The 12344-nt window shown below is 38.2% G+C and overlaps 1 protein-coding gene across 9 annotated transcripts in view; it reads right to left on the bottom strand.

Moving 5' to 3' along the window:
- Positions 1–12344, bottom strand: part of ENPP2 (ectonucleotide pyrophosphatase/phosphodiesterase 2) — a 177135-nt gene that overhangs the window by 36575 nt on the left and 128216 nt on the right. For all 9 annotated transcript variants that reach the window (XM_072603207.1, XM_072603210.1, XM_072603214.1 and 6 more), the window contains 6 exons: positions 10833–10864; positions 8914–9041; positions 5004–5091; positions 4744–4831; positions 3374–3546; positions 2287–2338 (listed from right to left, as the gene is read on the bottom strand). In XM_072603207.1, the coding sequence (XP_072459308.1) occupies positions 2287–2338; positions 3374–3546; positions 4744–4831; positions 5004–5091; positions 8914–9041; positions 10833–10864 (561 nt within the window). The remainder of the gene's footprint in view (positions 1–2286; positions 2339–3373; positions 3547–4743; positions 4832–5003; positions 5092–8913; positions 9042–10832; positions 10865–12344) is intronic.

Raw genomic sequence — 12344 nt, 5'->3', positions numbered from 1 at the left:
ACAAGATTTGGCAAAACATACAATATATTCAATGAATGCAAGTAAAGAGTCAATGATAAGATACCGAAGTTACAAGCCTATGTAACTCGAATGACGGCAGTGTTGTTGATGGTAATAGTAAAGTTCAGAAGAAAGGAGGATTGAGGGGGAAGATAATGGATTCTTTTTTAGACACATGCTAAAGTCTTCAGGTCTTCAAGTTTGCAGGGTCCAAAAGTCAGGGGATATAGATAAAGACATAGATATAGATATATATGATCTAGATATGTGTGTACATATATATATACATACGTATTCACAATACATATATTGTGCATATATGTGTGCATACATTCATACACTGGATTAGTGGAGAGGTTAAGTGACTTGCCTAGGATTCACACAGTGAGTGTCTGAGGTTGGATCTGAACTCAAGTCTTCCTGATTCATAGACAGATAGATACATAGATATATAGATCAGTCAATCTGGGAATAATCTGCATAGAGATGATAATCGAACTCACCAGAACTGATGGGATGATCAAGTGAGACAGTATAGAAAAAAAAGGCCCAAGACTGAACCTTGGGGGGGGAGGGGCACCACTACAGTTATTGTAATTACACAAATGAAGATCCAACAAAGAACACTGAGCATTAATCAGGAAGGAAGGAGGAGAATCAGTTGAGAGCTATGCCATACACCATAGAGAAAAGAGCGTCCACAAGGAGTGAGATTAAGAAGTATGAGGATTGAGAAAAGACAATTAGATCACACAATTAAGCTCATTGTTAATTTTGAAGAAAGAGGTAAATTTTAGTTAAGTGATGATGTTAGAAGCTAGAATGCAAAGAATTAAGAAGAGAAGAAATGAAGGGACTGTGGATTTTAAAGGCATTAAGCTGAGAAGGGGAAAAAAAATACAGATGACACCTAGTAGGGAATGGTTGGATCAAATGAGGCTTGTAAATAGCAGGGAAGAAGTCAATAGATATGGAAATATCGAAGATGAGAGAATGGGGATGATAGTGGAGGCAAACTTCTGGAGAAACAAGACAGCCTGGCATCAAGGTTACATGTAGAGATGTCTGCCATGGCAAGAAGAGCCATCTCCTTAAGGGGAAGAGGAGTGAAGACATAGATGAAGGGGGAACATGACAGAGTGATGTAAGATGAGGATGAAGGGAAAAGAAGAAACTCTAGGCAAATGTTCTCAGTTTGTTCAGTGAAATACAAGGCAAAGTCCTCAGAATAAGAGTCGGGTACCATGGAATACTTAAAGAGAGACAAGATGATAAAAAGGCAAATTTTATGTTGATTTAAGTATTTTAAAAAAACAACCTAACAATTAGAGTTATCCAAAAGTGGAATGGGCTTTCTCCAGAAATAATGGGTTTCCTTTCAATCAAAGTCTTCAAACAAAGGATAATTGATCACTTGTCAGGTATATAATAAAGACTCTAGATTAGAATGATCTCTGATATGTCTTCCACCCCTGAGTCTATGATATGAATATCAATTATTCTACTGCTCTCTGACTTTATGATATCTAAGGCTGAATGAAGTATGCTACAGCTCTCTACCTCTAGACTAGACCAAGCTAGACTTAGACTGAATTTTAATCTATGTCTGTTTTTAATGGTATTTTTAAAATCATGCTTTCAGCTCCCACTTCTCACTGATTTCATTACGTACCTACCTGTAGCAGCCCACTCTTCTTTTTTTTTCTAACTTCCTGCTTTTCATCTTTGATGAAATTAGAAACCAAATAACCGGACTTATTAGAACTAGGTATAAAGGAAAAGAAATAGGCTCTGAATGATGGCCCGAGGGGCTGTCCTTTGAGTGAAGAACATGAGCTCTAATGCATGGACTTTGCAACATCTGTTTTAGCTATAGAGAGGTCTTTTTTCCTTACTCACACAGTCTCAGCTTTCTCTCCCTCTGCAATATTCTAAGTTAGAGTGCTGAAGAGCTGACTTCCCATTTGGAGAGGTGTCACTGTATGCAAGTGTGTCTCTAAACCTCCTTATTGCAGCCCTCCCCTAGCTGCAATCTATGACCTGATATATAGAGAATGGACTGACTGTTCTTCAGAAACATTAACAGTGAGTGGTATTTTGTTGACTGAATATTACACAAATGCATCTTGTACACATATAAAAAATTCTGCCATTTGCCAGATGGGTGAAAAATCAGTTGGTTATCCAAATATGATTTCTTTTCTTCTCTCTCTCTCTCCCCCCTCCCCCACCAAGGAAAGAAAATGAACATATTTCTTTGGTTGATTTTCCCAACATAACTCTTACCTTCTGTTGTCCCTTTAAGATGAAGACGTTTATTGAGTTCGTCCAGTTTGTTCTTCATAGGCAAAACCCAGAAAGGTGGGGGGAAAAAATCACAAAGTCAGAAGTACTCTTTCTTGTAACCCACCCCCACATTTAGGTCCTAGTATATAAGAAAAGATAGGATTGGGAGGAAAAAACATCAGTCTCCCAGTTTCGAAAAGGTGTCCACTATAGGTCAAATTAAAAAAATGTACTAAACTTAAAAAAAAAAAAAACCACCAGAAAGAATAGTTCTTTCTTCCTCTTAAAATATGTACTTACATTCCAATGTCCATTTTCATCCTAACTGTCATAAAGTGATTTTCATAGGAATTGTTGGAGAAGGGTTATTTTTTTGATAATCAATAATAATAATAATGTCTCGGAGTAATACATCCACATCCATGGACTTAGCCAATGGTTTTGGCTACGAAGTGGAAAAGACTTCTCTGTTCCCTGAAGGGGTATAGAGGTAACCCAGGAAACCAAAATAATTTGCAGTAAATGGAAGCCTCTAAATACTTATGGGGGAAAGGAGGAGAGGAGGGATGAGAGGGGTGATGTCATGAAACTGCCTTATAATGAAACATGTTTTATACTTCAGTAATTAATTAACCTCCTCCCTCCACTCTGCTTTCTAGCTCCTCTTTATGATTTGTCTTCCCCATTAAAATATAAGCCCCTTGAGAGTAAGGAGAATCTCATTTTCTTGTATTTTTTTATTATTTCACTTAGCACAACCTCTGGCCCATAGTCAACCCTTAATAAATGCATTATCCATCCAACAAAGTTCCTTCCCCCAGTGCAGGGTCTAAGTTGAACCTACTTTCTATTGAATTTCTTTCTCTAATAAAAAATATTATGAGGATTAAGATTTGCCACCATCTTTTGTGTCAACTTTGGCTAATGAATTTCTATATATCTTGCCTCTTCCCCTTCAGAACTATGAGCTCCTTGAGAGCAAGAACTTTCTTATTTTCCTATGGACTTTGCACATAATAAGTACTTAAAAAATGCTTTTCCATTCATTCATAATTAGCATACTTATTCATTCTCCCTTTGACAATACCTTATCATCACATGTACATCCCAAGTCAAAATCAGAGTGAAGATACAGAGCCCCAGGATAGAGGGGTCGTGAAACTTCATCAGGCATGGTTGGCCTATACGTATTAGTCCTCAGGAGGTGATTCAAACTTCCATGTGTCCCATTATTAGGAGCTGGTCTTAATCCCAGGAGATCTAATGAGAGAAAGAGAACAGGTTAGTTGTTTAACCAAATGCATTGAAATGATACTGATTTAGTCTACTCTGAAAGATTTTTGTTTTATATACATATATACGTATGTATATGTACACACGTATATACATAATATATACATATACATATGTAATATATATACACAAATATATTCATTCCATTTAAAGGAAATAGTCAACTTTGAGCTCAAATCAGAGATTTCTATAGCTCTGATTCTTCTGAATTTGATGAAAAAAGAAATACAATGAAGAGTTTTCTCTCCAACCTCACTTGCTATGAAAATGCCTAGGGTGAGCTGCTTGGAACAGCCACACTTATTAGCATGACTATAAAGGAAGATACCACATAAAGGATAGTGCCTAATGCTAACCTGAGCTTAAGTTAGTCCCTGTTGCTATCAAAGTGAAAATTCAAGTAGGTAAATGGCACTGTCAGTTTGAGAACATTTTGCACATGTATGGGGCCTTTCATTCAAAGTTCTTAAAAGAGATCCATGATTAATAAATAACTGTGCAGTCCCTAGGAGTCCTGTCCTCTGATCGACTCTGCAGGGGTGCTGGCCTCATGCCTACAAACATGATAAACAAGCCCAATTTCATCGTGAGGGAGTCTTTGCCAAGTGGGCACACAGTGACTTGCCTAAGGTGAGAGACAGAGCTGGGAAGAGTACCCAGGAGTCCCGACTTGTGGGCTCCTCCTCTAACCACTAGACTGGCACTCCTTCACTGCCCCCTCCCCCCAAGAAAAGAAAAATTGTCCTCAGGCAGTGACTAAAAGCTCAGTGGGGGTGGAAAAGGAACACATAAATAACTGGACTAGCTCAGGGAGTTGGCACCATTATAACTGAGCTGCAAGGCAAGCACTGAGTGGGTCAGGAGGGGGGGAAAGGGGAGCCATCTCTGTGCCGAACCCCTTGCTTCACAGGGTCAGAGAGACGGGGCGTGTCAAGCTGTAATGCTATGTTTCATCCCCAGAAGGCTGCCAAGAGTAACACTATGAATACTCACCATGAGTCAACTGCTGGGAAGAAACAAAGAAGTCTTAGAAGAAGATGAGTATTTTGCCCCTCAAGCCAAGGAGAAAGCCCATGGTATTCATGGCATGGAGTATAGGGAAAGAAATGGCACTGATGGTTAGGGAGGTGAATTATCAAAGGAAGAACTTGAGGAACAACTTACCACACATGACATTGTAAAGTTCAATGTTTTCAAATGGAGGCACTTTGGTCTTGTACTTAAATGTTGGACCATAACCTACGAAAACAGTCTTCCAAAAGAAAAGGAGAGGAAAAGCAATTGAGAATCCTTGCTACTGGGAAGTGAATGGTCTACAGCTCTGAATCATCTTCTCCTACCATTCTCACCATGGCCTAGCAATTTCACTTTCACCCAGGGAAAGAAATAAAGCATGGTTGGATAGTATTGGTTCTGGCTCGTACCTGCATGCTATTGACCTTGTTGTCAAATCCATGATCTCCCTGGAAAAAGCATTTTCCTGATGGTTTCTTATAGACATCTACGGATTTCCTACATTGAAACAATATCATCAGTAAGGAATTCTCATGTAATTGTGCGATCATTCCTCAAAATGCAGGTTTAGTATAACAAAGGCTATTGGGCGGGTGGATTTTTTAAAGAGGAAAAGCAAGCCATTTTTCATTTGTAAATCATTATCAACCACTGAGACTTCCATCATGCTTTGCTAAAGACCCATACCTACCTCTAAGGTGTGACATGACAACTGCAGAGAAAGATATTGAAAGGAAATACAAACTTGTTCACTTAGCATAAGAAGAGAAGAAAAAAAATCACCTGTGACTCAATTATTCATTTGGAACCATAAGTTTCATCTGTTTACATGTTGTTCCTACCTCTCCCACCCCCAGCAGAACATAACCTCCATGAGGACAGGGACTGTGTTTTACTTTTTCTGTTTAGGCATTTAATAAATGCTTGTTGGAATAGCTTAGATTTGTAAAGAGTGACACGAAAGGTTCTCTGAACATTTGTGCTTTGCTGTATCCTAAATTGTGCCGCTACCGATACTTTCCCAAGATACCAAGTTTCCCAGAAAACTTCCAGCTTTGATTTCAAAGCATCAAGTTTTATCCTATTTGCAGATGAAGAAATAAAGTGTTAACTCTATTATACCATATATCAGATGCAGAAAAGAAAAGAAAATCTAAGGCTTTTTTTTTCTTCCCATTCAGAGTTTCACTCAAAAGACCATGGTGGGTATATACTAATATACCCCTTTGGCAGTCTGGTGAAATATAAGGACCCATCTTTTTTAAAAATGTAATTTTTTTCCCATCCAAGTAAGTCTGAAGTTAAGAGCATCTCACCTAGAGGATTCAACCTGGCATACTAAACTAATAGTTCCCTGACTCCAAATATTTGCACAAGTTGTCTTCTTGGCCTCATCTTTTTAGGATTATCTAGCATTGTTCCAAACTCAGCTCATGGAACTCTTTTCAGGGAAAACCCTTCCTATTCCCCTTAGTGTATTCTTCCTCCTCCAATTATCTAGTACTGCATTTGCTTACATACTTATATTTTGTATCTCCCCATAGAATCTAAGTTCCTAGAGAGCAGAGGCTGTTGAGTTTTATCATTTGTTTTGCTCTGCTTTTATAACCTCAACATCTAGCATAGATGTACATATAGTGGGTCCTTCAAATGCTTATACAATAGTGTTGGCTTAACTCCTACAATAGTCATCTGTGTCCCATAAAATACCAAGAAGATAACATTAAGTCATCTAACATGAAACCTCCCCTACCCAGAACTGCCCAATGTAGACAACTGATGCCACTGTCTGAGTTTCAAAACCCAGATAATACCACTGTCACATATCCATTTGGCTCTCTTCCAAATTAGAATGAGAAACTTTAGGAGCCTAGAGTTAAGGCAGGTGCCAAAATGTGGATGGGCTAGGTTTCAGGGGAAGAGATATAAAGTGAGAACCTTCCTGATAGACACAGACTACTGATGTCTCTAGAGGTCCAGGATGGTCTCATGCTATTCAGGGAAGAAATGGGTAGGAAAGGGAAGAAAGAAAGAGAAGAAAAAACTCTAAAAAGAATCAGGTCACCTTTTTTGGAGTATATTCACCACCATTTCCGGGTACATGTGTACATTTCAGTACTATAGATATCACATTTATTGAGCAGGAAATACATACAATATCAAATTCCATACCACCCTTATGATGACACTTTCATAAGGGACCAAAGGTAATATGATTGCATAATGAATGAACCAAAGGCTTCATTGTCAAGCAAGCAAAATCCCTAATTCCACATAAGATATAGGAGTTACGTCCTAGATCCAGCAACATCCCTTACCTGTGACAATAAGAATCACTTTCCTTGAATGTTTTTTTTACTAACCCAACAAATATTTCTTGAGCAATCCTAGAGGTAAGTATGGTCTAATAGCTAGAGAATCAGCTTCATAGCCAGGAAGACCTGGGTTTGAGTGGTATTTCTGCTACATACAGTCTATATACCTCTGAAAAAAAATTAACTTATTTAATAATTAAATTAATTATTTAATAATTTGAATAATTTGGGCAACTCTCTAAGACTACAAGGTGTCAAACTCCAGTAGTAGTGGGAGTTTCCCCTCCAGGGAGTTCCCTATACCAATGAAATCTCAAGACCAGATCCTCCAGGTGTAGCACTGTGCTAGGTGCTTTAGAGATGACAATGAATACACAGTTTCAGCCTTCAGGGAACTTCATTTTAGCTGGGGATATGAGAATTAAATAGCTCCAAATTTTCACCATCAAATTAAAACTCTTGATGATGAATGGCAAGGTGGTTCACCATTTTCTCTACCTGTCCCAATAATCATCTTCACTTCTGTTCCCATACTTGCATTCAGGCAAATCTACTTGCTTTCTCAAACATCTGGTCTTTTCTCTCCCCTCCAAGCTGTCATTTACAGCATAACACTTCCTCTCCCCACCCTCCTCAAGAACACTCTCAAATCCTCTCAGCCAACCCTTGTTCTTTATCTCTTTGGTAACTCTTCCTTAAAAACTCCCCTGAGTATTCTTACTGAGCCTTTATCCCTCCCTCAGTGCCTGGCTGTCATCCATCCCCCACTAATAACCTCTACACACAATACTCATGTACATCTTTGCACAGCTATATGTCAATATGGTTCTGCCATTTGTACTCCACTCTCACCCATAAGATTATAAGCTTCTAAAAGGCAGGGATTTCATCTGCTTCCTTTGATGCTACCAATGACAACTAGTTATAGGGGGCTCTGCACACAGAGTGGATATTCAATAAATGTTGACTTATTCATTGAACCATTGTGTGTGTGTGTGTGTGTGTGTGTGTATGTATGTGTGTTTCTTTTTTTTTAAGGAGTCCAAAGCTCTGCAAAAACAGCAACAGATGTTTTAAAATACCATAGAAAGTTGGAACTGGGAGGAGTGGAAAAATCCATATCTGTCTCAGCAGAAGATGCTGCTGGCAGGTTTGTATGTAGATGGATAACTCTCTCAATGATTAACTCTTTGAAGGCTGTGAGAGCCAAAAGCAATGGACAGTTTGTTCAATATCAAATATCAACAGGGACCAGCTAGTGATACAGCCCCCAAGAAGAAAAAAAGTTCAGACTCATCTTTTTCTATTCTGTAAAAATCTTTCCTTGTTCAAAAGTCAATGTATAAAGTATCTCAGACTCACTTTGTTAAAATGGTCACCAAAAGGAGAGACCCTATGCATTAACAAAAATTCCTGAAGTCCTCTATAAATATGACCATGGGTCAAAGTTTGGTCTTGCTTTCAACCAGGACTAAATCAACCCAGTTTACTTCCTTTGACTTAAAAAAATTTCAGAGGGATGCAAAGTCTAAAAAAGGAAAGGAAGAGAGGGAGAAGAAAAGGAAAAGAGAAATTGTGAGGAGAGAGAGAGAGATGGAAGAATGGAGGTGGAGAGAGGAAGAGGCAGAAGAAGAGAGAGGAGGAGAAAGAGTTTGTGGAGAGAAGATACAGAGAAAAAGAGATGGGACAGGAGGGGAAGAGGGAAAGAAAAAGGGAATGGGGAAAAGGAAAAGAGGTAAAGGGAGAGGGGAAAAGGGAGAGGAGGAAAAAGGGAAAGAAAAAAGGAAGAGAAAGGAATAGAGAAGGGAGAGAAGGGGGAAGAAAGGGAGTGAAAAAGGAGGAAAGGGAAAACATTTCAACACTGCCTGTCTAGCACATTTGGAACAGAATTCCTTCCAGGTAATATTGTGTTTTCCTAACCAAGCTCCTTTCTCTAGTTATTAACCTTCAAGAACTTCAATTGCCCAAAGTCAACAAGAGAAGTGAGGGATAATAACTACGTTACCTCGCTACATGCCATCTTCTGTCCACCAGCAGATGGATGTCCTCAATTCTTCTGTTATTAGCATAGTGCAGACGTTTGGGAAGATTCTGCTTCATGTAAGGTTTAAAGTGCTGGTCTGGTTTTTTACACTGAAATGCAAGTGAGGGAGATACGGATTTCATGGTATAAGTTGTAGGAGCATTAGTACAACTGAAACTTCACTAGGAATATGCCATGCCCATGCATAAGTAAGAAATCTATGGACCGATTTACCCCAATCAGATTTTATGCCACCCCAAACAAACAAGTTCACGAAGCATTCTGATGAGTGTTTCTCAAATGATTTGAGGCCTGCAACACTTTGGGGCTGAAAAGCACCAATGGAACCCAGAAATACATATTGGGGGTGGGGGTGTGAATAAGGACAAGGGTCAGGTGAATGACAGAATTTGGAAATTTAAACTACACAAGAAAGCCAAACATGTAGTATATGTCCTTGAGCCCATCTCTTACAATTTAATGGGAGGAAGGGGAAGGTTTGATGACAACACCCTCTTCCCACAGAGGAAGGCATTGTCTCTTGTCTCCAGCTGTCTTCTCTTGAAAATACCAGCTCCTAAAGAGCTGGGGTGAGTGGAAGAACTAAGGCTAGTGAGGGGAAAACTGAGGTTAAATGACTCATTCAGAATCATGCATCCAGTAGGTCTTCTTGACTCCAAGGTCCAAGTCTGTCTACTATGCAACAAATGCCTCTCCTTTAGGTTATACCTTTCCATCATGAGCCACATAATATTGGCATAAAAAGAAACTCAGTTACAAATTTACAACTCTATATCAATATAGATACCTATATTAAGGCTACATTAGTAATTTCTTTGACCAGTAGTCCAATATCAAGCCTGCAGAATACATGGCCTGGAGGCTGCTTGCAGCTCGCCAAAGAATTTCCATCAGTCTGTGAAAAATGTAAGATTGCCACTGTGCGTGCTCCTGTTTGTCACGTGACCCATAGCAACCAATCAGCCATTGTCAGTCTGTCTCTGGTTTTACCTTTCTATAGCCTGAAGAAGTTTAACTTATTTTAATTTTGACCCCTATCTACTGCCAAGTTATGCAGGTCTGTTCAATATAATGCCATTAGAAAAAAAAAATCATTCAGGTTATTACTATAAGAAATAGGATCACAGAAAGGTAAAACGGGCACTTTGATTTTTTTTCCCCTCTCTAGTTCAAATGCAAAGATGACTTGATTTCTGGAAGATCAAAAACCTTTAGTATTCAAACAAAACAGTAATACTCCCTAAACAAAAACAATATTCATTCAAAGACAGTTTCACAAAAAACCAGAAACTTTTTGCAAGTCAAATACTTTAGAGCAGTGTTATCAAACTCAAGTAGAAATCCATACATAAGGATTCCTGCAGGGCACATATTGACTTAGTTTTAAAATATAATACTTTCTATGCTTTATTGTATTTTATTTTGTTAATTCCCAATTACTTTTTAATCTGATTTGGGCAACACTTGGGAGAGTGGGGTCATGACTGCATGTTTGACACCTCTGTTTTAGAGTATATGTGCATTATTATACATGTGTTCATGTAGGTACATGGCATATACATATGCACATTTTTTATTCATCTACTGGACTGGGAAGAGGTGGATAAGGATATATTTTGGAGTAGAAGTAAATATTTGTTTTATTGTGAATGATTACTTTACATTTCTAATGGATGGAGCAAATAAATAGACTCAGCTCAGGCTGTTGCCAAGACTCTCACAGAGCCTCCAGCTGCCCATAGTCCAGAAGGTCATAAAACCTTTCAGATCAACAAACACTGAATGGCATGGAAAGCTGTGAGAAATGTCTGTCCCAACATGTGAAATGAACATGAGAAATCCACCCTGGGAGCAGAAGCCTACAAATCATAGGTACTCACAGTGAGATTGGCAATAATTGTTCGGGGGTCATCTGTTTAAGAGAAAAAGAAAAAAAAGATATATCTTTAAAATATAACATAATTACTACTGGACACAGACATGGCAGTAAGCTTCCCCTTCTCTCCAGAAGAATTTTTCCTTTGAAATAGAACTAAAATATCATACATATTTGTTAACCTCTTCATGAAAACAACTTCTTCTGTTTATACAATTATCCTTTTCACAGGCCCGGGTTAGGGGTACAGCACCCCCCAGGATCTGGAAAATCTGTGCCATTTTTTTGGCCCTCCCTCCATATCACAGAATAAGTCTGAATTATTATGGTATTAAAAGATAAAATATGTTGATATATAATACCATATATATTTTTATGCATTTCTGAATTTCTAAACTTTTTCTGTCATCTGCTGGCCTTCACATTTTGTCTGCAGCTTCCACAAAACTTCCCCAAAATTCCTACTTAATTTCTTATGCTGACCCACAATTTATCAAAACCACGATGGAAAAGGTCATAATGTAGAAGGAATAACTGTAGTAAAAACAAGGGAAGTTAAGATGAATGAATAAGGCAAATCCTAGAGTAAGAAAAAATTTTTCCTGGAGGTAACCATCTCATTCTTAGTACACAAATTAACACCTTCTCAGCACTGTGATACACAACAGCAAACTATATCAGAAAGAGCACCAGACTTGAGCTGGGAGAAGGAAACAAGTTCTGAGATCTTGGGAAAATTGCAACCTGTCTAAATCTTAGTTTTATTTTCTGGGAAGTAATGGTAAGGATAGTCAGATAAGAAAGAACTTTGCAGAATATAAAGTACTTTCCAAATGGGAGCTCTCCTGTGGGTCATACATAACTCACTTCATATTAGAAAGTAAATGTGACAGAACTTTTAAAATACAATTTCCTAATGATTTGTACTTCTTTACAACAGACTACATAATATTCATCCTAAAGGTGATCATTTTTTAATTCACAAAAGTTAATTTTAAAAACAAAGCTTGGTTTTCTCAATGCTAACTCTAAATATAGATTGCACACATATACACCATCCTCCTTTATTTTCACTATTAGCAAACAAAAGATGATTTTGGTCAAGACCATAAACTTGTTCTAGAAAACACTTAATGATGTAATAAAGGTTGTTTATAAAGTGAAGAATTTCAGGCCTTAGAACTGCTCTTGTGTTTTGACTTTTTCTCCTCAAAATAACCTGCGGTCATAGGACTATACATGTAAAACTATCAGGTACCTTGGAAATCATCAAGCCTAACCTCCCTATTTTACTGATGAGGAAACCATACGGCACAGAGTTGATTAAATGACTTGACCAGGGTCACCCAACTATCAAGTCTTGAGCAAGATCTGAATTCAAGTCTTTCTAACTCTAAGCACAGCACTCAACCTACTGTACACTATCAGTATAAGAGGACTGTGGTTTTGGAAATGGAGTCAAAAATGTCCTCCATTTATCAATTTCTATACACCCAGACTCACTCTGCAGAGTCTT

The sequence above is a fragment of the Notamacropus eugenii genome, chromosome 4 (genome assembly GCF_028372415.1).
Source record: "Notamacropus eugenii isolate mMacEug1 chromosome 4, mMacEug1.pri_v2, whole genome shotgun sequence".
NCBI lineage: Eukaryota > Metazoa > Chordata > Mammalia > Diprotodontia > Macropodidae > Notamacropus > Notamacropus eugenii.
This window is presented reverse-complemented; position numbering and strand designations above follow the sequence as displayed.